The sequence below is a fragment of the Mesoplodon densirostris genome, chromosome 15 (assembly GCF_025265405.1).
Source record: "Mesoplodon densirostris isolate mMesDen1 chromosome 15, mMesDen1 primary haplotype, whole genome shotgun sequence".
Lineage (NCBI taxonomy): Eukaryota > Metazoa > Chordata > Mammalia > Artiodactyla > Ziphiidae > Mesoplodon > Mesoplodon densirostris.
In genome coordinates, this window is record NC_082675.1 from 73,625,868 (window position 1) to 73,652,738 (window position 26,871).

The 26,871-nt window shown below is 42.9% G+C and overlaps 1 protein-coding gene across 1 annotated transcript in view; it reads right to left on the reverse strand.

Annotated features, from left to right (window-relative positions):
• Positions 1–26,517, reverse strand: part of FECH (ferrochelatase) — a 38,261-nt gene extending 11,744 nt beyond the window's left edge. Inside the window, exons 1-7 of the mRNA XM_060119189.1 lie at positions 26,355–26,517; positions 21,369–21,495; positions 15,282–15,401; positions 13,587–13,735; positions 7,499–7,633; positions 4,789–4,895; positions 1,271–1,369 (exon numbers count right to left, since the gene is read on the reverse strand). Coding sequence (XP_059975172.1) covers positions 1,271–1,369; positions 4,789–4,895; positions 7,499–7,633; positions 13,587–13,735; positions 15,282–15,401; positions 21,369–21,495; positions 26,355–26,421 — 804 coding nt within the window. The 5' untranslated portion in view covers positions 26,422–26,517. The remainder of the gene's footprint in view (positions 1–1,270; positions 1,370–4,788; positions 4,896–7,498; positions 7,634–13,586; positions 13,736–15,281; positions 15,402–21,368; positions 21,496–26,354) is intronic.
• Positions 26,518–26,871: the final 354 nt, after the last annotated feature.

Below are 26,871 nucleotides of genomic sequence, written 5' to 3' on the forward strand. Positions count from 1 at the left end.
AACAGTTTTCTTGCTCGACAATCCCTCTGCCTTCCCTACCCCATCCTTATCCTCCCGACTTCATGGTATTTCTCAGTCTTACCCAAGACCCTGGGCAGCAAAATAAATAAATAAACAAACAAGGAAGCATCATGTTCAGTCCCTGAGGGGAAGAACAGGAAGTGAGGTGAGAGACGAGAGGAGAGAAGGCAGCACCTGGAATCGTTCACGTATAAAAACGTGCTTCCTCCTTTCCTGGCTAGAGAGCTTCCCTGCTGGCACTTCAGACACGGCCTCATCACACACAGGACGGTTATAAAAAGGAGAAGGACGGAGCAAGAGGATGGACATGTGAAGAGAATTTGCATGGGACCAGAAAAGAGAATAGGCAGGCTTCCAGAAGAGAGAAATTTCTCTCCAGAGCTACCTACTGCGGAACCTGGCACCGCTTAGGTGACATGCAGGAGAGAGAAGCTGCAAAGGGCTTGCCCCTGGTGACCACCAGGTGGCAGCACAGACCAATTAGAAGAGTGGCCCCAGACACGACACTTGCATTAACTCCATGATCCCTGGAGTTAAAACCTTAATAACACCGAAGAAAATGTAATTCTCTACCTCTCCAGCTTTGAAAGCAATGTTTTTAGGGTACAATGCTGGTTCTAAGCTGATGAAACTGGCTGCTTATCCCAAGCACTGCTGTATATCATACATACACCAGCCCCATCATGCTTGTCTCCACAAATGCAACAGTGATGGCACAGATGCGGTATCTTAAGGAACACCCAGTGTAATACGAGAAACTCAGGAGCAGCCAGATCATAATTTGACACGCTCTATATTCACTGGCCAAAATGTGCTCCCTAGCCTTGGCAAATTAAAAACGAATCACTTCCCGGAATTCAAACAGCCCAAGTCGTGAGGACAAAAGAATGGGGTTGAGAGTGCTGGGCTCTAAATCCAACACCCTGAAACATCAGGCTGAGTTCCTTCCACGGGGCAGGCAAAAGCAGTCTCCTTTTAACTGTCCCACTTACTAAAAATTCTTATGTAGGGATGTATCTTCAAGTTACCATTTTAAAGGGACTTATTAAGGCAATGTCTATTCACAATAGTATAGTCTGAATGAACTGTTACTAGGCTTCAAGAAATGAGTCTAAAATTAGCACCAAGTTCAGTGTGAGATTTTAGAGCTCCTCCTTGCCCTGGGCTTAGGTCGAATGGAAGCTGAATCCATGTCACACGTTTCGAAATCCTCTACCACTGGGTCATCCAACAGAACGTTCTTACTTACAGACATCGGCAGTGAGTGAGCAGAAAAAAGAATGACCACCTCGCGTCTCTTCTCAAGTGGAAAATGGTCCAGTTCTTTCAGAATGTGGTCGGCAAAGCACTGTGGGAACACCAAGAAAGGGGGATGAGGAGGGAGTGGGAGGAAAGACGTGGAAGGAAAAGAAAATATTTTTAAAATGAGAGCGACACCAAAACTCTCAGAGAAGCCCTCAAACATCAGAACTGTCTTTGTAAAAAAAACTGCAAACTGTACAGTCTCTCTTGCTTTGGTTCATCATCAAAATGGCTCATAACGGTTTCAGGGGCCTGGGGAATTTGATGGGAAACTTCTAAAGCTCACTAATGGCTCACTGAAAACGAACGCTCTGGATGCTTCCCCTTGGGAGGCACAGGGCACACTTCCAGATGGAAGGGAAACACAGATGGGAAGGAGAAGTTGTTTTAAGACCTCCCGTTTGCTCGGCTAGCAGGAAAACAGCTTATAGGGTCTTACTAAATCTCCCTTAGCTGGGCTTTCAGGCATATCACATTAAGGTACATTAGACAGAAATAACAGAGGAATAAGAAAATATGATTCTATTTTTACGACCTTTTCCTCACTGAGTCAATCTTCATGACAACCTTTATAACGACAGATGAGAGAGGTTGTACAACTCTCGTTAAATCCACAGAGGGGGGAGCTGAGGCTGACTGGGGGGCCCGTTCAGCCCGCTCAGCCGCATGGCATCTGCGGAACCTGGGCTAGAACGCAGCCCCCTTCCTCCTCACATCTCTCTCCACCAGACCAGTTAATTCCCTTCCTTAGTTGGCACGTCCCCCAGTCACAACAATAGGTGCTGAAGTACCAGATCTGAAGAGGCTTTCTTTTATCCCACTCTTTAATCACTCTGTCATTTAACTTATAAAGCAAATGCTACAAAGGACATTAATGGGTCAATTGACAAAATTGGAATATGAATGTAGATTAGATAGATTTAAGTATCAATGTTAAATTTGCTGAAGTTGAATATTGTATCATTGTTATGGAAAAGAATATGCCTGCTGTTTAGGTGTAAAGGGTGGTTTTATAAGTCTGTGTGTGTGTGTGTGTGTGTGTGTGTGTATATATATATATATATAACTTATTCTCAAAAGGTTCAGGAAAAAAATTATGTATACATAGACACACATACATATGCATACACACACACAGAGCATGCAAATGATAAAGCAGGTGGGATAAATGTTATTAATATGTGAATCTAAACAAAGAGATGAGAGTTCCTTATATACTATTCTTAGCCTTGTAACTTTTCCAATGCTTGAAATTATTTCCAAATAAAAAGGCTTTTAAAGCATTATTTAAAAAAATGATAAAGGACAATTTACCAGAACCATGTAAATGTGTACTTGTTGGCATTTTGATATATCAGTGGTTAATACTATAGGATGAGCAAATTATTCCCTAATAAATATTGGGATAGTATTAATCTTTCCAGAACCCAAAAAATTTGACAAATTAATGCTCTAAGGCACAAAACGGTGCCTTGAGAGTTAGCTCCCTTTTCAAAATTTATAATTTACCTATAGAGTCAATGGGATAGGATTAGATACAGACAAAAGCAATATTTTCTGGTGGTCTCTGCAGTGTTTGGAGACTAAGGATGCTCAGAAAAGACTGTACAAAAGCCTAGATAAGGAGGCCCAATGCAAAGTTTAAGTAGGAGCCTGGAACATACATTTACACCAAATATTCCAACAGCTAGATACAGTAGTAAAATGACTATTTTGAGTAATTACTACCTACAATATGTATTGACAGAAATGTAGACTAAACACAAAATTTTTAGTTTCAGTTTTTACTTTTAGTTTTTGTTTAGTTGGGTTTTTTTTCTATTTCCACTAGATATCAAATCTCCTCACGTACTTGTCATAATACTAATAAAATCTAACCATAAATTTTTGTTTCCTCAAAATTTTAGTAGTATTTTTTCCTTTTATCATCTTGCATAACTGCAAGTAGAAACACAATTTGTTACAGCTTACAACAGACTCAGCCTTCATCAAAACTGAGGAGCCGTGGGGGAGCAGAAGTGTTCCTGAAATCATCTAAAATCCATCTGCGGTATTTTCTACGCGCAATCCCTCTGCAGGATGAAAGAAGCAGGCGGCCCTCAGAGCCCTCAATCACACCATATAGGAGGGCAGATAAATGCCTCTAAAATTCCCTTTCATTTTATGAAGGGAGACTTCCTCAGTGAAGAGACCTTTCCATCTTTCTGCTTCCCCCCTTTTCAAAGGACTGAATTTTAATGCAAATCTAATTACTCCCTCAATTAGGGCAGGCAGATGCTGTGCAGATCCCTCGCTTCTCTGCGGCCACATGTCAGTGCTAACCTGAAACCCCCCTCGTTTACAATCACAGGCCTCCAAGAGCAGAACAGGCAGGCCAGGCTGGGGCTCAGGCGGTCCGGACTGGACCCAGCAAAGAGCAAACTGGGAGGGAGGTGGGGGGGAGGACACCACACTGAGACCAAAACTACACCCATCCCTGAGGGAAGGTGCCTCCTTTTCACTTCGCACTTTTTACTTAAAACTGGATTTCAACCTAAGCGTTAACCCTTGACAGCACCTACAGGCCTAAGGAAAACACCGTCTGCTCAGGGGCGAGCCGGCTGCTTTCAACGATGTCTACCACCATCTAGTGGTTATCGATTTTAAGTTACTCCAGGCTTCAAAAAAGTGTTAAGCTGGTATTTTGCCAGAGACGGTCCGAGGAATGAAAAAACAAACGGATGAAATCCACATCACTTAGTATTTCTTCTACCTAAACTAACTCGAAGGTAGAAACTTCCGCCAACAGAACAAAATAATATCTGTTTGATCAAGGACAATAACCAGTAGTACTCCCCTATTCAAAGGGCGAAAAAGTACATAATAACACGAATTCAAAACTTTAGAATTGTAGCTTTAACTGATTCTCCTAAAATCAAACATCTATTACTATAAATATTATAAATATAAACTATGTAGGAGAAATTTGAAATTTCTTTTAATATATGAAACTTTCTCAATTGAAATGTTAAATTTATTCTATCTCAGAACATGTAGATATATTACCTTTAAAATTTTTTGATCTTTTGATATTTTAAAGGACTTAGAAAATAGAGGATCTATTTGTCAGCTGTTCAGTCTATGAATGGAGGTTAAATGAAACAACTTGCATAATCTTTTTTTTTTCTCGCATAATCTTTAACGTTCTTTTGGTCACTGTGAAACACAAAACTCAAAACATAATTCTGCCATGGTCTGTAACTAATACTATTAATCTGAAGAAAGAAAAGAGTTTACCCTTTAATCTTTAAATTTATTTCCTCCTGTCATAATAAATCAAGACTCTGATACCTTTTTTAAATCCCCAGCACACAATTTAAGTAAGAGAACAGTAAGACTTGGGACACCCACAAACCAGGCAGGGACAAGAACCTGACTCACACCAGAAGCTGGGGTGACAGACGCAGCTGGCAGTGTCTGACTTACCTGAATGAGGAGGGGGTGTGTGGGCCACCTGTCAATCGTGCTCCACTTCATCGTGGGCTTCTTGCCCACTTCATTATAGTATCTGTAAATGGCATTTAAGCTGCTGCCTGAAATAGACAGGAGCCACTTAGTACACGCATGTGGGCTATGGTGAAAATAAAAAACAGACTAGTAAAGGCAGTAATTATAAGTTCAAAATAGGTAAGTCTTCTGCACTGAATCAGTCTAATTACAATCACTTCAATACTCTAAAATGCATATAGATTTAACTACCCTGCAAATGAAGATCACTAAAAAGCAATCAATTTCAATGGCCTTTCAAAGAGTATTGAGGCCACTTCTCTAGAGAAGCACAATGGCAGCGGATTTATGAAATACAAGCAGTCATTATTTGCAAGGACCAAGTCTTACAATTGAAAGCATGTTAAATTTTTTTCCCATTATGAAGGTAATCAACCCCATTTACAGAAAATGTAGGGGGTGGGAAAGAAAGCAAAAAAGAAACTGGCCATGACCCCAGCATGCTAATACAGTCATTGTTTTATTCTAAGGTAGGTCTTTCCAATTATTTTTCTTTACAGCTGTTTTGTTTTACAAAGTTATACTTTTAGGACATGTGCAGTTTTGTATCCTGAGTATTTAGGGCATTTTTACTTAGTATTATGAGATGAATATTTTCCACGTTACAATAAAAGCTTTATAACCATCCTTTTTGATGGCTTGTTTGATAAGAAGATCAGCTTATTAAGGTTTCTAAGCGCATTCTCTGTTTTTACCTGCTTTATAAAATTATCATCATTCCCTAGAATAAGTTAAATGAATACCAAATCCTTACAGGTAATCTAACAAAATTTGTATTTCTAAGCAAGAGATGGAAATCATGAAAATTCAAAGACTAAGGGAAAGCAGATGGTGCCAACCCAGTGCAATTTTTTTCCTGGCCTAGAGGAGCTGGCACTGGATCCAAGCCTTAATCCTAGGAAACTAACCCTGACAGGGGGCCTCCTCCTCAATCTTCACACGGGGCAAATGCTCCAAAACACTGCCACGCTTCCCAACACCACTGGTTTCTCCATGAGAGCTATTCATCAGTTAGGTCTCCAAATTAAAATGCTAGCCAGGACAAAGCCATATTTAAATCACATGTACTCTCAGGCTAAGACTCAATTTTCAAGAAAATAAATGGAGTTCCATTTCTCTGAGCAGAATACAATGAGTCAGATAAATCCAAATTGAGTCCATTCCAGGTTCAAAAACCATCTCTCCAGAAATCACAAAGTAGTCACCACCATCTTCACATTGCAAACCACATTTCACAGGTGAATAGCATCTTCAGATGTACAGAAGGACTTCAGGAAGCCACAGCAGGTCTTCTGAATCACTCAGAAACATGCAATGAACTATCAAAAGTAGTCATTAAGGGAAAAGCATAACTAAAAAAATTGCATGATTAAAAAAAGTGATTGATACATAGAATATACCGGCGCTGCCACAATATGTGCCTAAATAAAACAACAGATGAATGACACTCTAGTGGCCTCAAAGAATGCACATGCTTCCCAAAGGCTTTCACATCTCTGAAGTAGGGATGTACCTGCCCTAACACCAGAGGTACTAGGGAAAAGCTGCAGACACTACTGTTTTAAACACACTGCTAGAGCCAGCTGTGAAGTGAAACCCTAGTCAACCCTTTGTCATATAAATAACCATCTTCTTGTTTAATTTTGAGAGCGGACATTTACATGCTGAGTTATATTTTTGAAAGCCCGGCCAAAGTATCGTTTAGAAATTTATAAAATCTGATTTATTCTCCAATAACGTTACCAGACATTTAAAAGTTATCGAGGTACATGTCCAAAAGAAATCACAATTCAAACTCTTGAGGGTGTCTGAGAACTCAGACATTGTCACAGGTGCTCTGAATAAACATTTAAGGCACACACCAGGCTTCCAAGATTTCTTCCAGTAGCCTTTTGTTTTCTCCTTATAGTTATAGAAATAATATGCACTAATGTCCAAAAGCAGTTTGGGAGTAAAAATGTGCTGACCGCAAGCCTTGAGAAAGGATGTAAACAAATGTATCTGTGGGCGACAGTAGAAGATTCACCTATACCTCATGATACAGAGATGGGCAAAACAGATTATTCTCCAGCTCCAATTAAATATATAGGAAACAACACCTAGTAACATTTCCCAAAGTCTAGAACACTGAGAGAAGTTTGCAAAGGAAACCCTAAACTGGGTTTTGGTTTAAGCAGGAACCAACCCATAACCAAAGCATAACCAAAATACATACCAATATTTCCAATGTTACATGGACATCTCTGCTGGCAAAATGGAAACAGCTATCCACTTTGCTATATTAATAAGAATATTAGGGTAGCCATAAAAATAAGGGTTATTACACAAACATAGAAAGTGGCTTAAGGTTCATTACTGATCCATTATACAGCTGCATTAAAGCACTGAACACTGGAAGCCACCGCCTTTCACCCACCATTTGTAATTCTCAGTCAACTGGCTAATGACTCAAGGAACAGATGAACCATGAGATTTCCAACGGACTGACCTGAACTCTCGTGTTTAACACAGACAGACTGGACCTGCCATTCAAATCGAAAATGATTTATCGTTTCCTTCCGCGCTCAGGTTCCCTGGTTATTTTTGCCAGGGCCAGATCTACCCTCCCACTGTCAGAGAGAAGCCTTACCTGTGGTAGAGCAGCTGTACTGTGGATACTGTGTGAAAGCAATCGCCCTCTCCAGCCCATCTCTCTCCATCTCTTCAACTGCTTCTTCTGTTAACGGGTGGACATACCGGAATCCGATGTAGTATTTGTGAGGGGCTATTAGGAAGCATGTGTGGAGACAGCATTCATCTTGATATAGATTCCAAACAGAATGCAGTGTCCAGAACAAAGACACTTAACCTAATTTCCTATGATGCTGATAACATGAGCGAGTTTAGAAGAGTCCTTGGATCTTAGCCAGTCTTCTGCTAGTATATGGATTTTTAATCACTATTTTCTGTGTTCAACCTCCCCTCTCACACACACACCTTTATTTAGCATATGGTTTTTAAAACTCAAGCTTCTGGGCCTTATTCTCTGCTCTTGGCTGAGGTAAGAGAGACTCAAGAGCAGAGAGCATTTATCCTTAAAGTATAACCTCCTCCTATGTACCAGATACCATGGGAGACATTGTGCTTTTTTTTTTTTCTCATCTAAACCCCATTTTTCAGATGAGGAAACCGACTCTCAAAGGTTAATGAACTTGCCCAAGGTCACAACTAGCAGATGGTTGAGATGAGATTGCAACGTGGGTCTCCCCACCCCAAAGCCTGTGCTCCTTCCATGCCTCACCCCCAGCCTCTTCCAACACCCAGGTCCCCTCCTTCTGTTCCCTCAGACCCCAGGCCACCTAGTTTATATAAAAGCTCTGGGATACTCGATAAAAGTGCACTAATAACAAATGATTCCAATGATTCTCCTCACTTATATGAAAACCAAATCAACGAACAAACCAACAACAATGCTTAAGTTGGAGGCGCCAAGTGGGATTTAAAAAATCATTATTCTGGCACCTAAATGGCCCAAGTCAGGGCACATCTTTGCGTTCCTTCTCCTATCACTTTACCAATATCCTCCTGTATTTTAAAAGCATCCTCAACCAATTTCTTAGGCATTTATAAAATCATAAAACTGAAAGTTTCCTAAAGTTACCCAGTTTTATTTCCTTGTCTTTTCATAGGATTACACTCAACTTATACTCAGGGATGAAGTTGAAAATACACTACATAAACATTAAGTAATAGTAAACCTGAGAAGACATTACTGTCCAGGCATAAGCCAGGGCTGCAACTAAGAACATGACACTAACTTGCCACATGAAACATTTAGGTTGAAGTGAAGAAAAAGATAATACATTTATTGCATATGTGTGTCTCTCTCTCTGTGAGTGTGTGTATACATATGTGTGTATATTTTATACATATGTATATATGTGTGTGCTATATATAGATATAGATATAGAAAACATTCCTCAGAAACTTGACCCAGGGGACTGAATCAATGGAGCATGCTGCCAAGAACAGAAGCAGAATATCAATAGGGGAAGAGAAGCATGTCTGTGCAGGGGAAGGACAGTCTGATTCAATATTCTCCAGTTGGGAACTAGAAAGGGAAGAAGGAAGGGATACAAATGAAATCATTCTCAGCTGCCTGTCCCTTCTAGGCTACCAATTCTTTGGTCTCTTGCATAAAATAGGACGACCTGCAGTTAAAACACCCCAGAGGGCACGGCCCTGTAAGCAAACTCCAAATGACCGATTGTTCAAAGATTACGTGGTTCGTGCTAAAACTGCCAACTATCACAATATCATCAAGTCCATTTTTCAGGAGCTCTTGGTGCTCTGAGCTGAGGCTGAAGTGGAATTTGCTTTCTAATCTATCTTGAGACAATCCAGTGATCAGATTGACACAGTAAGGTCCCCTGAATGCTGTGGGTCAACCAGCTTCTCCCGTTATCTTTTCAGCTGCCCGGTAGTTGAAAGTTGTAGCCTAAATGCCTGGGGTCTGGGAGTTCCTCAAATGTTACGGACTAAGAGAGGTGGAGAGGCCTCCCTCACAGATAAAGGCAGGGCGGTGACCATATCTGGAAGTGAGACAGATAAAATACTCTGGAAAGAACAGATAATGCTTTCTAAACGGTCCAATTCAAGATGGCCTGCAAAAACATATTTTAGAAAAAGTGACAACGCACTGTCTCCAGCTGGGTCTATCCTGAGGAGCTAACAAGCATGCACGGAGGCTCCTGGCTCCTCCCGCAGGAGCGCGGGGAGAGGAAGGAGTCTCCTGGGTGTCATCTAGCACCACGTCTGGTGGGCAGCCCATCTGGCCAGAGTGAGCGCCAAACACAGGACTCGATGGCCCAGCCCCGTCCACCCTCAGAGCAGCTGCTCGGTGAACACTCCTGGGTGAGAACTACAAAGAAGTAAAAAAAGGAACAAATAGAAAAGCCATTTTTTAAACAGTAAAACTTCATTAATCTCCAGTCCATTCATTTAGCACATGCAATAGTTCAAATGTCTGATTCGTACATGATTCTTTGAGAGAACGGTGTGAAGTTATTATAATGCTTTGTAATTTGTATCAGATCATGAACCCTATGCCAATGGTGAATAATAAAAGCTCACATTTCCTGAATTTTTATCATGTACGCTGCACCGTGCTAATGCCTTTCAGGATTATCTTATTTCATTTTCACAGTGATCCTACGAGTTGGGTTCTGTTATCATCCCCATTTTCAAGATGAGGCTTAGTCGGGTAAGTTATTTGCCTGACGTCATACAAGCAGGGATGGGGAAGCCAGCTCCATCTGAAGTGAACCCATTTTGCATCCAATAAAGAACGAAATTATTTTACTGAGTAGCATTTACTTAGAGCTTCATTAAAAGCAGCCATATATAACTAAACTATAATTTTTAAAATGTATTTTAGATTTAGACTTTTCATGAAGTGCAATGATTGCACTTCGCATCTATTTCCCTCTGTGTCCACTAAATGACTGCAATGCAGTATTACTACATGAAACCAACTCCAAGTCACATTCCCTCATGTAACGCACTATAACTAGTCAATAGTAATTCTATGCAGAGCCTGTGCAAGTCTCAAAATATCTATACCGGCCACCAAGCAACAACTACTTGCCCCAAAAATGAGAGTCTGAAACATTTTTATCTGGTTGTAATCATCACTTTTTTTTTTTTTTTGACTAAAGAGAACTTTTCCAAATACACGTAAACAAATAGACACAGTTCAAAAGTAAACTTTATAATTTTGTAGGAAAAAAAGTATAAGAAGGGAGGAGGAATGAGAAAGAGATGACTAGAAAGGAAACTCGATGATGGCCATTCTGGCTGGTGTGAGGTGATACCTCACTGTAGTTTTGATTTGCATTTCTCTAATGATTAGTGATGTTGCGCATCCTTTCATGTGTTTGTTGGCAATCTGTGTATCTTCTTTGGAGAAATATCTATTTAGGTCTTCTGTCCATTTTTGGATTGGGTTGTTTGCTTTTTCATATTGAGCTGCTTGAGCTAAATTTTGGAGATTAATCCTTCATCAGTTTCTTCATTTGCAAATATTTTCTCCCATTCTGAGGGTTGTCTTTTGGTCTTGTTTATGTTTTCCTTTGCTGTGCAAAAACTTTGAAGTTTCATTAGGTCCCATTTGTTTATTTTTGTTTTTATTTCCGTTTCTCTAGGAGGTGGGTCAAAATGGATCTTGCTGTGATGTATGTCATAGAGTGTTCTGTATAGCTGATTCACTTTGTTATAAAGCAGAAACTAACACACCACTGTAAAGCAATTATACTCCAATAAAGATGTTTAAAAAAAAAAGAAAGAAAGAAAGAAAGGAAACCTGAAAGCAGGAAGGAGAAGCAGCAGGAAGGGGTGAGGGAGGGAGGGAACCCAGTGCTAGCCCCACCCAGTGGCAGCGGGGGCCTCACTGCCGAGCTTCAGGTCCACTCAGCGAGGCATGAACAGCAGAACAAGAAACTTCTTTCTGGGTAACCTGGGCGAGCCCCGAGGGGGCCCGAGAGCCACATCTGGTAATCTTCTTGCTCTTCAATGCAAAGTTCCCCCAAAGAACCTGCTAAACTCTGAGACTGTTTCCTGTTTCCTATATCCACACTCCGTGTGATCATCAGCTGCTATACTCGTTTTGTAGGGTATCCCTCCAATAAGTCTTCAAAGGATTTTTCTCTCTGCCCCTGGAGCAGACTGGCCTGCAGCAGCAAGGCCCCACTAGACTAGAAGCTTCTTGTAAGTAGAAACCATGTTTTTCAACTTTGAGTAGCAGCACTGACCAGCGCAGGGCACTCAGTAGGCCACTGATGAATGAATGCGTGGGTGGTCTTGGGCCACATTAAACACCCCCAAAGCAGGCTTGCTTAAATGATGAGGTGGTCACCTACCACGCAGGAGGAAGGCAGAATTGAACTTGCCTGCCTCAGAGGGTCCCAGCGTGGGCCACAGAGGCTGGTGATATGCCCTAGGGTCATCAACACCAGGTATCTGATAGCGAGTGGGACACTGCTGTACATCCAGGTCATTCCATGGGACTCTTTCCAGACCAACCAGGGAGGCAGAGGCCACTGCTGGACTGTCTGGTCTGGACAAGCCAGCAGTCTCACCACAGAGAAAGAAGGATGCATCTGTACTCCTTTTTCAAGGCTGACAGCTCTACTAGGGCTTTTATGGTGACGGGTGCTAGATTAAGACGTCAACAGGAAAAATGGCATCTTTCCGCCGCCTTCGTCCACCGAAGACAGCATAGCAACTGCAGATCTGGTTCACGCTAAACATTTTATCGTGATAAGCGGTTCATGACTAGAGAGTTTGTTCTCCATCAGGTAGGTGAGAGGTGAGGTCAGCCAAGAGTCCCTCACCCGACATTTTAAAAGATACACTGCGTCCCATGTGGCTGAGCTGTATAAGAAATGCCCTGAAGCCACAAGGGAAGGCAGGGAGCAAACCTAATATTCAAAATCACAATTGAACAATTTTCCAAGTGAGATAGATGCTCTGCCGAGGGCTGGAGCCCTTTGTCCCGTGTGTGACACAAACAGTGGATTCTGAGAGCAACTCGAGCTGATGCTCAATGAAACGCTTTTGGTCCTGCCTAGCGGGGCTGCTCTCCGTGAAGGTCCCCACTGTGTCACACTGTCCTGATCCTGAGCCCTAAACTGTCTGCAATGAACACATTTCATGTGTCCTAAGATGCACAGTATTTGTTTTAACACCTTATATTGGTCTACAACAGACACCATCTTAAAATTAACTGACAGAGGTCTTGTGTCTTCGTATCATATAAAAACAATGGTGTGAGCTTCCCTGGTGGCGCAGTGGTTGAGAGTCCGCCTGCCGATGCAGGGGACACGGGTTTGTGCCCCGGTCCAGGATGATCCCACATTCCGAGGAGCAGCTGGGCCCGTGAGCCATGGCCGCTGAGCCTGCGCATCCGGAGCCTGTGCTCCGCAACGGGAAAGGCCACAACAGTGAGAGGCCCGCGTACCGCAAAAAAAAAAAAAAACAAACAAACAGTGGTGCGTCCTGCAATCAATGGTGTCTTGAATGCAATTAAATACGGCACTTAGAGTCCTTTGTGTAGTTAATGTTTCATTCTGCACATTATAATTTGCGTTAGAGGCGCTCAGAGAACAGTCACCAGATGTGTGCAATCCTCTTTTTAGTGCCATGCACAATGAGCCACTTAAATGACTCATGATCATGGTATTGCCAAGAGCTGAAAGCGGGTGCTGAAAGTTGCTTAGAGCCTCATGGCTGCGGTAGCAGGTAGCTAATTCTGTTCTAAATGCTGATCAAATTAGTCATCCACACAGAAAGAAACAACAATAGCAGCAGCCTCAACCTATTTCCTAAAGATTTCTTTCCAGGACGATGATGTATGCATCGTTTTTTTCATGGTAGGTAGCCTCTTCCTTTATAATCCAGCTCAATTTAACACACACCTCCAACTTCCTTTTGAGACTAATGTTCCAAAACTTTAGCTTTTTTATTTGTAACATAAGGAAGTAATAGAAAAGGCATACATCTGGGGACAAAGGAAAGTGCCACAAGAACTGAGTTCAGTGGCCGGGCATCATGTAGGAACCCCTGCAAATCGAGAGCTGCTGGTACCCAGAACTGCATTTGGCTTCCAACAGTGTTGTGAATTTCGTAACTATACTTTGAAAGAACAAACCTAGTGAGATGTGAGTTGAGAAACACCATACCTGTGTGCGGGGACAACTCATCCAGCAGCTTCACCATGCCTTCCCCTTGCTTAGAAGTCCACATCTTGATGGGGGATCCGCCTCCAATCCTGCGGTACTGCTCCTGAATTTTGGGGGTTCGGCGTTTGGCAATGAATGGTCCCAGCTTACTAAATCATTGAACATTGAAATCATTTTATTCCAGCTAAGCAACCTCAGAAACATTTTCTACTCAATTAAAAAAGAAAAATAAGATAAGCAAAATTTTAAGAAGAGCCTATTAAGATCAAGCCTTTAAAAACAGAAGCTCGAGGTCATTGACACCAGCCTGCTCTTTCGGCCCAGATTAGAGAGAACCAGACAGTCTCTGAGGAGTATCCACCCTGCCCTACAAGCTGTTCTAGCAGCAGGCCCTGAAGATTCAGGAGCCCAGACACCTGTGCAGAGCACGTGGCTGTGTGCTAGCTGCTAACTTACCACCTCTGGATCCTGCACCTAATAGGAGCTAGGACATACAAGACATTAGGCAGCGTGCAGCCCTCTTATTTAAGAAAATGCATGTTAATCCTATGATAGACTTGCCCACGTGAGCAAAGACGTATGCACAAGAATGTTCATTGTAACACTGAAAACAATCTAAGTGTCTGTCAGTGAGGCACTGGTTAAATAAATTAAGGTATGACCATACAGTGCAATTCCATACAGTCATGAAAACAGAATGAGCCAGATCTATATAATCTGTTATGGAATAATCTCCAAGAAAAATTAAGTTTCAAAAAATAAATAGCAAAGTGCCAAATGATGTACATAAGTACATTCACGTTTGTGTAAAAAAAGGGGTGTGTGTGTGTGTGTGTGTGTGTGTGTGTGCATGTATATATACACCTGGATGTGCCTGGACTATTTCTGGACCTAACAGTGCTTACCTCCGGGGTGGGTAAGTGGGAGGCTGGAGTCCAAGGGGAAAGAAACACCTGCTTTTTACTATAAACACTTATTAACTATTTGCAATTTTTTATCATATGCATATATAAATTTTTTTTTTAAAAAAAACCTATGCTGGGTGCTCTGTGATGACCTAGATGGGTGGGATAGGGGAGGGGGGTGGGAGGGAGGTCCAAGAGGGAGGGGATATGTGTATGCATATAGCTGACTCACTTCACTGTGCAGCAGAAACTAACACAACATTGTAAAGCAATTATACTCCAATTTTTAAAAAAAGATATTGTGAAACTCAGTCATATACATCAAAATATACAACAAATATCAATCATACCTCAAAAAAAATAAAGAAAGAAAGAAGAAGAGAAAGGAGGGAAGGAAGAATGAAAGGAAGGGAAGGACAGCAAGAACTCAGTTTCACAGCACGAATGAATAATACTCACTGCTTCCCTGAGTGTTAGACAGTTAAGTACAAAGTACAAACACATCTTTAAAGCTCTTTCAGCTGTGTCCAGACCGCTGCAATTTCCAGAGCTCTGGGGAGGAAACGGCCCAAGGGGAATCCTCTCTAACTTGCTTTCTCTCTCCCCTACAATTCTTCTTACATCATAGCCTTCTCATAACTAATAGAAAATAATAATGCTGCTCTAGCACTACCAGATGTGTGCTAAAACCATTTATTTATTTATTTTTTAACTACAGAACTGAGACACATGGAAGGCAAAATGCACTGCACAGGTTATGGATAAGTATAGGCATTTACATGTATCTTACTTTTGAACAGGAAGTGTCATGAGGTCTCGATCCAAGAAGAGCCTCAGGAGGAAGTCGTGAACTTCTCCAACGGTTTCAGGGCCTCCCATGTTCAGCATTAATATTCCAGTTTTCGGCTTCCTACGTAAATCAAAAGGCAACAGTTGATTTGTAACACTTCTAGGGTAGAATTTTGTTTCTTCTAGCAAACTCTCATCTAATCTGTTCAATGCAAAGATGAAAAGCTACAGATCTCTTCACTGCCGTCACAGTGAACACATGAGGCCTCCAGCTCTGCACAGTCCAAGGTCCAAGCTCAGACTCTGACTTTCACCTCCTGGCTCCATGCCTGTCCCTGGACTTTCCCTGGGCTCCAAATATTCCTCTATTAAACTGTCAGCCCTGACCAAAGATCCCATTCATTGGGGACTGAGGGTCAAGGTGTAAACCTAAAATTGTCCTGAGGCGGAAACACTTGTTCATATGACTGCCTCGTGCCTACACAGGTTGCCTGATCTCTCCAAGCTTAAGTTTCCTCATCTGTAAAATAGAGAGTCCACCAATTACCTCAAAAAGTTATTTTGAGGGCTTCCCTGGTGGCACAGTGGTTGAGAGTCCACCTGCCGATGCAGGGGACACGGGTTCGTGCCCCGGTCAGGGAAGGTCCCACATGCCAGAGCGGCTGGGCCCGTGAGCCATGGCCGCTGAGCCTGCACGTCCGGAGCCTGTGCTCCGCAACGGGAGAGGCCACAACAGTGAGAGGTCCGCGTACCGCAAAAAAAAAAAAAAAAGTTATTTTGAGAATTAGTGCATAATGTACTTATTCAGCATAAGCTGGCACAAACAGTAGGTTCTGTTCTACACAGAGGAGCCGTGGGTTTCCCTATAATTTTAAACCTCCCCAGTAAACCACCAGCCCATCTCTCACACCCTTATTTACTCCCTTCTCTTTAGTTAATTATTAAATTATTAATGGCTTAAATTATTTCTTGCTACTCTGCTTCCTTCTCCAGAGCCTGCCTCTACTCCTGTTCAGTGTCCCCTGCTGTGACAAACTACATTTCTCACTTTACACTCACCACGCCATCCTTCCCCTAAAACCCACTACTTAGGTACTTCCTGTAAAACACTGTTCTGAATTATTCAAATTAGTCCCAAGCTAAAGAATCAACCACTGGATGAGCAAAAGGAAACAAAAAGAAAGTCAAGCAGCTTCTGGGAAATTTTTTTAAAAAAGGACGGTGCGAAAATGTAAACTTATAAAATCCAGAGCAGCTCTGAGGCCTGCACCGCCGAAGTGAGCCAGGCCAGGATGAGTTCTCTATTCCTAAACCAGCCAGGGGGCAAGATGGAGCCAGAGCAGGACCAAGTGTCTCCCCTGAGCTTTGGGGAGACACCAGAAGACCATGACTCTGGTCGGAACCACGAGGTCAAAGCCTGAGATGGGAGCGTGGAGAACTGCGGGCCTGTCTTTCCCCATGTGACAGGAGTGAAAGAGGCTGCCGGTGGGGAAAAGAAAGGACAAGGAGTGTTTCTTCCACTCATCCTTTTTTTCCTTTTTGTGCACTGTAAACATTTAGATATAATTCACATACCATAACACCTGCCATTTTAAACTGTACAATTTGGTGGTTTTTAATATATGCACAAGGTTAGGCAACCATGACAGCTATCTAATTCCTAAACATTTTCCTCAGCCCCCAAAACCCCACTTATCCGTTACAGCCATTCCCCATTCTCCCTCTCCCTCACCCCTGGCAACCACTAATCTACTTTCTGGGCCTATGGATTTGCCTATTCACAGAAATAGAATCATAATGTGTGGCCTTCTGTGTCTGGTTTCTTTCACTTAGCATAAAATTTGCAAGGTTCATCCATATCATAGCATGAGTCAGTACTTCCTTCTCTTTCATGGCTGAATAATATTCCATCGTATGGGTATCCTCTCCATTCACTCTTGATAAAGCAGTCGAGGAATAAGCAGCCTGGTGTTGATTTAAAACACCATTATTACAAATGCTGAGCGGTCTGCTTTCTAAATCTCCTACGTCAAGACCACCTCTAGTTAATGCAGTGACTACAGCAATCCTGCTGAGATGGGTCTTGTTTGGAAGATTGCTCTTAAAGTGTTCTAAAGCTAATGATATCATGATGACATTTTAATTGTAATTTTAAAAAATGTTAATAATGTTTGGCAATAATTTTAGGCAACAGAGTGTGTCAAATTTATACAAGTAGGAACCATTTTCTTGATCAAACATAGTATAGGTAGATGAAGTAGAAATCTGAATTCTCAGCCTAAGTTTTCAAAATAAGAACCAAATCCTGGGGGAAGGGAAGTGCTGCATTACAATGAACTCAGGGATTTTCTAATTTAGACCCCATTATATAGATTAACCAAGTTCACTTTTCACATCATTGTCTTAGGCCAGGGTTTCTTGACCTCAGCACTGCTGACATTGGGGGCTGGATAATCCTTTGTTGTGGGACTGCCTTGTGCTTTGTAGGAGGTTTAGCGGCAACCTTGGCCTCTACTTACTAGATGGCAATAGCACACACCCTACCCCAGCTGTGACAACCAAAAAATGTCTCCAGACATTGCCAAATATGTCCCAGGGACAAAATTGATCCCCCATCCCACCCTCTGTTTAGAACCACTGTGTTAGAGGAAAGGGGTTTAATCTCTTGTTACTAAAGCAAGCAACCACTTTGAAGTTGTTGTTCCATAACTTTTCTACCCCCTTGGGCCAGAAGTCCTATCAATGAATTAACAAACTGGTGTTTTGTTTTCTTGATACCTGAAAATTCCAGATTCATTATATTGTGAAATTGTAATATTCCCTTAATCTTTCTACTTAGGCCACTGGTGTTCTGGGATTCTGTGTCTCACCCTCAAAAGCTGTGACTCACAATAAATTAAGTGCATTTTTCCATGGATTGCTGCCAGTTAACAGATTACTGGTTAAGAAACCCCACGCTAAGAGACTTACCTAAGCCACAGAGGGCATCAATGTGCAAATGGGATTTAGAACTGTTTTTCGTCTATAACACCTGAGCTCAGAACAAGAGTGGCTTTAAATGGGATGTTCCTCTGCCCTGCAAACCCATGTTTTGCAAACCATGTTGATCTTATACATGAAAGAAACACACGATTTGAAAATACCTAAATACGCTTGCACTTAATTCAAAACTGTGTTGTGCATGAGGAATGGGGCATTAGGAAGCCCGAGTCCAACATCCCTCTATTCCCGAATGTGAACTGCAAAGCTTTAGTCAAAGGTTACTGTCTCTTCTCCCCTCCAGACACAGAACATCTGACACCAAGGTCTGAATGGTCAAGTTCCCCTTGTTTGAATGTAAAAGCGTATACGGCAAACATATTGAAAGCTTCTCATTTGAAAAGGTGGCCACACTTGGCCATTTATATTCTTGCACTCTCAAAATATGAGGTTTTTCCTTTGAACTATTAATTGGACAAACCAAAACTTAAGCTCATCAATTAACAAAGGAACAGATTAATTCTATTCTACTATATATAGTCATCATCAAGATAAAAAAAACAAATCCCAGCTCTTCATTAAATCTCCAAGATGTAATTGGCCAGAGGATCTATGCTGCCTCTAGAACAGGGTTTGGCAAACTCCAGTCCATGGGCCAAATTTGTCCACACACCCCCTGCCTGCTTTTGTAAATAAAGTTTTATTGGAACAGGGCTTCCCTGGTGGCTCAGTGGTTAAGAATCTGCCTGCCAATGCAGGGCACACGGGTTCGAGCCCTGGTCTGGGAAGATCCCACATGCCATGGGGCAACGAAGCCCGTGTGCCACAACTACTGAGCCTGCGCTCTAGAGCCCATGAGCCACAGCTGCTGAAGCCCATGCGCCTAGAGCACGTGCTCTGCAACAAGAGAAGCCACTGCAATGAGAAGCACACACATTGCAACGAAGAGTAGCCTCTGCTCACTGCAACTAGAGAAAGCCCACGCACAGCAACAAAGACCCAACACAGCCAAAAATAAATAAATAAAATAAGTTAATTTTTTTTTTTGCGGTATGTGGGCCTTTCACTGTTGTGGCCTCTCCCATTGCGGAGCACAGGCTCCGGACACGCAGACTCAGTGGCCATGGCTCACAGGCCCAGCCGCTCCGCGGCATGTGGGATCTTCCCGGACCGCGGCACGAACCCGTGTCCCCTGCATCGGCAGGCAGACGCCCAACCACTGCGCCACCAGGGAAACCCAAGTTAATTTTTTTAAAAAACGTTTTATTGGAACAGAGTTCCACTCATTTGTTTACGTATCACCTGTGGCTGCTCTCACATTATGATGGGGGAGGTGAATAGCAGCAAACAAGACCAAATGGCCCACAAAGGCTGAAAACATGTACCATTCAGCCCTTTGCGGACAAATTTGTAGTGTAGTATTGTCTAGAGTAGTCTGAGCACTAAGCAGCACAAGGCCTTCATCATATCTGGCATCAGAATGACTCACAAAGACACTCACCACTTCATCATCTCTAATATTTAAAACCCAGAAATAACCTATGTGCCCCATAACATGAGATTGGATAAATAAATTAAGATTTAATAAAATACTCTTAGGCTATTAAAATTATGTAGACTTTTTATAGTTATGTGGTAGACATTAAATAAAAAGAGGAAGTTATAAAAATAATATATGTAGTAGTATCACATTTTGATAAAATATGCTGAGTAAATATTAATAGATACAGGTATAGAGACAAAATACTGGGTAGTGAGATTATCAGTGATTTTTTTTTCCTGTCTGTATTTTCTAAAATGAACTGATTTCTTTTGTATAAATATGATATAAAGTTACTTACTAGAATTTGGGAGTGTTTTTAGATTTTTATTCAATTTTAATAATTTAATCTTAAGGCGATTTATGTTGTTGACTTTTGCCACTAGGATAACATGGTCATGAAATAATTTTTCTCCCAGGGTTCCACATCCAATCAGTTCTTCAGTTTATACCAAATACTTACCCCAAACCCTAAATACTTAAAGCACTTTGTACTATGGCTGAGGTGAGAAAAGAGGGGCCGTGGGGGGCAAGGAGGAGTGGCGTCCTGCTGGGCATGCCCCCAGGATGGAGACAGTGTGTGCTTCCTGTCTCCCTTCCCACGTGTGGTTTTTCAGGAGGCCAGAGAGTCGAAAGGAGATGATTTGGGACCCCACCCTACTGCCCTATCCCCATCAAACCTCAGTTCACTAAGTGCTCCATCATCATACCCAGGATCACACAATGAAAAGTAACAAACACAAAATATGACTATTTTCAAGGCTATAAAGCTCTCGTGGAACATCTGGTCTACCAGAAAGGTCAAGGCGTTAATAGTTCACACCTACTTTCTCTCTGCCCAGTGTTAAAGTGCATTACTCCTATCTGTGTACTCATCTAAAAAGCGACCCTTACAGTCTTCTGTTGCCTCTGTACCAGAGGAAGACTTGAAAACAGCTGTGGCCTCTGATATTGAAGAGGACACCCAGTAGCAACGCCATGCCTGCCGACATCCACCCGCAAACAGCAGAGGTGAGGTAGGGAACGTACATTGTTTCTTTAATAAACTGTAAATCACATTATGTCATTTACAATAATATTCACTGCATTAACAGTTTACTACAGAAATTCTTGGTGGATTAGTTATTCCTTTTCCTGCACAGGAGATGTATTTCATAAGTATAATATGTTAGGTTCATAAACATATTTCCAGCATACACATAATTTCTGTTATGGGACATATTCCAAAACTAAATTCCCACACGATTTGAAGACTGTTTGTACTCAACTCTGTGTCCTTTAACAAAAGCCCTGTGGGATTTTTATTTGTCAACCAGACCTCAATAAAGCTGGGGAAAAAAATTTTAATAGAAAATGTAAAAATCTGTCAAAATTCAAAAACACTTTTAAAGCCTTAATTGGGGGTGAAATCTATAAGTTTAACAGCTATTGAAAGGAAGCCAAGAAAATAACATACCACTCCTTACATACTGGGTTTTCCCAACACCTCTCCTCCTAGGTAGCTGGTATCCACCGGTGTTTGTGTCAAGAAAGAGAAATCCTTATTAGTACCTAAAATTAGATTCATACCTGTTCCCCGGCTGAACTTGAGATCTGGGGCTTCTGGCACGTTGGGCTGTTTCTGTGGCGGCTGCTGCTGTGGCTGCACCCGACTGGCACCTCCGTGGCTGACAGGCCCTTGAGCCACCATATACCACTGTGACAAAATTAAAGTGGCAGCATGAAATCTAGCTGGAAAGTAATTGCTTTTGAAGAGGTCCTCAGAACATAATTCCTGGATCTAAAATTTGAAGAGATGCTACAGCAGAGGTGACTTCCCCAGCATTTCACTGCAGGTGGGTGAAGGCTCTTAAGACCTCTCTGAGGGGGGTGGGATGGCGTCCCCTAGGATGGCTTACAGGACTCGCATGGAGCCTTTTCAGAAGCCACACACACCCCCTCTCACTGCCTTGGCCGCCGCTTTTGATATGACCCCTCATGAGATCACTGCATGTTATGATGGCAGCATTACTGCTCATATGAAAGGTAAGGAGCCTGCAGAAAAGATCAAGAGCCACTGATTGAAGGAGTGGAAACTGGGCCAGTTTTCCACCACTTGCACAGATCTCATAGCTGCCTCCTAGCCTTCTCCAATATGGTAGCAGAACTAAGAACCCCAGAATTGCCCTTGGACTCTGACACGGGCCGGGGGATGGAGGTGATCTGCTTTCAAGGGCCGATTCTGGTCCGCCTCCTACTGCCCCCTGCCCCATGGGGTATGCCATCTGCATGGCCAAGGATTCATGGACCCCCAGAGTCCATGCCCCCCCATTCCTGATCAGGCTCCCAGGACCCAGGACCTCAGAATTCCCTGCCCCAAAAGCTCCACTTCCAGGGTCTGGCGCAGGCCTCTTTCCTGCATCCATCCTCCTGATGGCAGATCGCACCATCAGTATAAGCAATTCTTGATCTGAAGGGTAGCCAACTGGTGGCTGTTCATTGGGTCAAGAATGGAGCTTGAACATACATACACACTGGAGTATGCACAAGACTCTTCACCATGCCGGGCAGGCCAGGAGTGGGAAGAGAAGAAAGGAAGTTTGCCCGCCCGAGGCAACTTTCTCAACGCCGCGGCATTTCTGTCGGAACTGTGAAGAGTTCAAGAGTTCACCGTTCCAGGCCGTTAGCAAGGTCTATTTGTCAGCACAGCAGAACAGAACAGAATTCACAGTCTGTTAGCTTGCTGTATACGGGTCTTGTCCTGGGCACCACAAAGTTAGCTGTGGGCCTGGAGAGCCTATCTGAATCGAGGAGTCCATGGGCCATACCCAGTTATAGCATGAAGGGTATTCAGCCTTAAACAACACAGAGTGAAATTAAACTGAAACCACACAGTAGGTACTCAAGATGGCAATGCAGGACAGTAGTTACTACCGTGCCCCACAGTATACACACAACCTCCCTTCCCCAGTCTCAAACCAGCGGGTCTGAAACCAGCCTGAGATCAGTCTCCTACCCTCCTCCTACTTACAAGTCAAAGGTGTTCTGGTGAGGAACCCGGGCTGTGGACCAACGGACCCGACTCTGAATCCAGTTCTGCCACTTACTAGTAATGTCACTGGGGCTGCGTTGTAATCTTTCTGAGCATTAGTTTCCCCAGGTGTAAAATGGGGAAACCCTGCTATCTGGATCCTTGTAAAGATTACAGCAGATAAGACCAGTGAAGCACTCTTCACAGGGCCTGACTCATATAACTGGTACCAGTATTATTTTCCTTGCTAAGTGTCTAGAGCATAGGGACTACAACTTCTCTGATTTTTTTCTTTTTTTTTTTTATCACCTAGCAGGTCTATAAAATATAGGAGAATGATATTTCCAGGCCACTTAGATTTCCAGCTATCCAGATTGTGCACATTCCCAACAGAGCCAATTACGTGAGCTTGAGCTGAATAATCCTTAACTCAAAACGGAAGTGCAAAGATTGACGTAAAGAACTTCAATTCCGCTCACATGAAGTCTCAAACCAACACACATCTCCTTATTTCAGATAAGTTCAATTCTGAACTGCACGATGAGATTTAACCAGGTTCTCAATCAAGCTGCGATGTCTGCAATTCCTTATATAAATGAGGTTATATCAGATTCCATGGGGTATCAGAATAGAACTTTGGCATTACATAATTTGACTGCTGGTAATATAATAAGATTTCCTCCTGCAAACTTTAAAAGGGGGTGGGGCGGGGTTGGGGAATAAGGATGAGACTAGAGTCTCCAACCAGTACATTAGCATTGCTTAGTACAGTTTGGGAGCTGGTAGCTTTTCAAGCTGCCGAAAACTATTGCCATGCCCTCTACTTACAAAATTCTCTTCTCTGAGGTTAAATAAATTCTCAAAGAAGGTGATGCTGCTAATGATGGATCCTTTCTGCTCAGGACATAGGGTTAACACACCCACCTCTCAAGGACTTCTCTAAAACACTCCTCTCCCTTGATGATCTGAAGACTCTAGAAAAACAGAGTATCTCCTACCAAATGATTAGTATTAATCTAGCTAAAGGAGTTTAAAGTAATTATTCAAAGAACCAAATGAGACTCCTGAATACACTCAGCTCACAGCTTAAGAGAAATTCGAAGGCACAGGCACCATCGTGTGGTGTAGAGTGTGTGTTCTGGAGCTAGAGAGATCTGAGCAGAAATTCCAGATAGGACCAAACAAGCTGTGTGACAGTAATTGGGCAACTCACTGAGCTACTCCAAGCCTCACTTTTCTCATCTGTAAAATAGTGATAAGGCCAAACTTGCAGGGCTGTTGTAAAGATTAGGAAAATTTTTAAAGATCTATGTCCAGCCCCAAGAACAGTGTCTGGCACAATGCATGAAGTAAGAACACTCAATAGTAAGGATCTGCCCACTTATGAACTAAGACCAGGTAATTCTAACCCTACTCTTAGCATGGACAACTGGTCTACCTTTGGAAGGCCTACAAACAATAAAAGCTATAAAACCAAGGGATATGCAGAAAAGATGATGTAAGAAAACAAAACTTCATTAATTCCTGGACACACCCAATAGGTGAATCATTCAAAGGTATACCTTTGACTTAAGAAGTTCATGGGTATCAAGTGATTCTCCAAAACAATTATTTAATATTTTGGATGCTTGGGGGTGGTACGTGGGAGGGTAGAAAACAAGATACACAAGTACCTAATAAAGTCCTTTTCTATCACACAGGAGATGAAGATTATTTCAAAAGGTCCTTATAAACATGAGTATCATTTTAAAAATTAACAGAAATAAGGTTCTGTATTGTAACTATTAATAAACACTTGGCGAGGGGAGGATTTAAGAAAAAATTGTTATTTTTCTAGTATGGAGCCAGAATGTTCTCATGTATTAATTTAAACATTGATTTTCTTTTTTATTATTCTAGATTTGTTTTTTCCAATTACAAAAGACATATACGCCTAACGTAAAAAATCTGGAAAGAAAACTTCACAAAGAAACAATAATTCTTTATTCTATTAACTTTCTAAAATATACATATATACTATATACATATATACTAGGGAGCTTCTTATTAATTCTGTACTATGCTAAAAAACATAAGAGTGTAAAACTTTGCTTTTCTACTTTGAGAATTCATTTTCAGAAATACTACTCAATTTTTTCTAACCCAGATGTTAATCCCTTCATATAAAACAAGATAATTAAAGTATTATAACTACATCTAAAATCAGAGTCTGTAATTCAATTGAACTTCAAATCTACTTCTGCTGTGGTTTCTGAATCCTTCCACTTGGTTACTTATAACCTGGACAACAAAGCATTTAAAGTTTCTCATATTGTTTTATGACCTCAACTCTAGAGCCTGTCAGACTTTCTTTGCCACAGGAAGGGTCAGTGAAAGAAAAGACTAATTTGATACTTCTTTCAGCCCCAGTACTGGCACTGTGCTTCCTTTTCTTAAAAGATAATGTCTTTCGTCTCCCAATGCCCTTAGTGACCTGATTGTCATTGGACACTGGGTCCTTATTATTTTCCCAACAAAGGCACCTGTAATAAGATATGGAGGTTCAGAGTGGACTCTCCACTCCTTCTCAGTAGGTGACAGATTGATGAATTAGGGAACTTCTTAGAAAAATAAGTCAGGTCTGTGTCCAGTCATCATTCAAATATACAAATTAAGCATCTTAGTAGGTGGCAGCCTTTTACATACTAATAACTGAACATTTTGAGGTTATCTATGTATCTACTGTGTGCCAGGGACTGTGCTACAGGCTTTACCTGTATCCTGCTAATCTTCACGGCAAGCCTATGAGGTATTACCTTCTTTTATGTTTAGCAAAGTTCAAGCTGGGGTGAATGCCTCACTCAAGGGGGTCACAGGAATGCTGCAGAGTTAGTGACCTAGCCAGGTGTGTCTGAACCAGAGTCCCGTTTGCTCATCCTGTGGACACAACTTACATTCACGTCTGTATCAGAAACGTGTGGGGTTGTCCATGGGTCTTATTTCTTCTCCAAATATCTCTAGAAAATACTAGCCTGAGCTGCCCCGAGGTGGGTCCTGCTGCCAAGGACAAGTGAGCACCGGGTGATGCCAGGGGCCAGGGCAGCAGTGGGCACAGCGTGACCTCCACCACCAGAGAGGGAACCCCAGGGTAGATGCCCATGGTGATAACGAGGATAATGATGCCAACGGTACTGTCTCTGTGGCAGGCCCTTAACACACTCTACCTCCCAAAATCACAACAATCCTGAGACTATCATTATTCTTATTTTACAGATAAGAACTAAGGCTCTGGGAAATTCAGCCACTGCTCACGGCCACCCAGCTGACCGATGTGACTCCGGGACCCCCCTCCGCGGCCTCTCAGGGTCCTCGGGGGACCAACGTACCCCACTCTCGCCCCTCCCAGGGGAGCTCCCCTTTCCGGATCCCTTCTCCGCCCCTCGCCCCGTCGCGGGCAGCTTCCTGCGCAGCCCGCCGCCGCTCCTTGGAAGTTCCCAGGCCCGGGGACCCCGGCGCCAGCTGCCCGCTGTCCCCGCCTCGGCGGCGGCCGCGACAGCCCCACTTACGCCGATCGCGGAGCAGGACGCCCGCAGATCGCAGGGCCGCAGCCATGTTTGTGCTGACTAAAACCATTCCCGGGGCAGCCTCGGCCCGGGACCTGGGTTCCTCCCGCTGCAGCACACCCAGACGCGGGCCCCACCAACGGCTAACAGCAGACCTCAGCACCCACCACCCACGCCTCCTTATCAGGCGCGGCCACTCCCTGCGCCCGGGCTGTGCGCCCGCTCATTGGTGCCGGGCCGGGGCGGGGCTTCAGGGGCGGGGCCAGGTGAAGACGCGCCCCTTCCCGGGAGCCCGCCCCGCTGCAGCGAGGTCCCCAGGGTAAGAAAGGGTCCCAGGCTGTGCAATTGGCACCTTCCACCCAAACCACCAAAAATCCGTGCGGGTCGCCCTGAACGAACGCCCTGGTTGCATGCGCCCACCTGACCAAGGCAGGAACTGCAGCCACGACAACGCAAAGAACTTTCTTGACATTTCCACTACTATCACTTACATATGACAATGCTTTTGCCTCAATTCTCC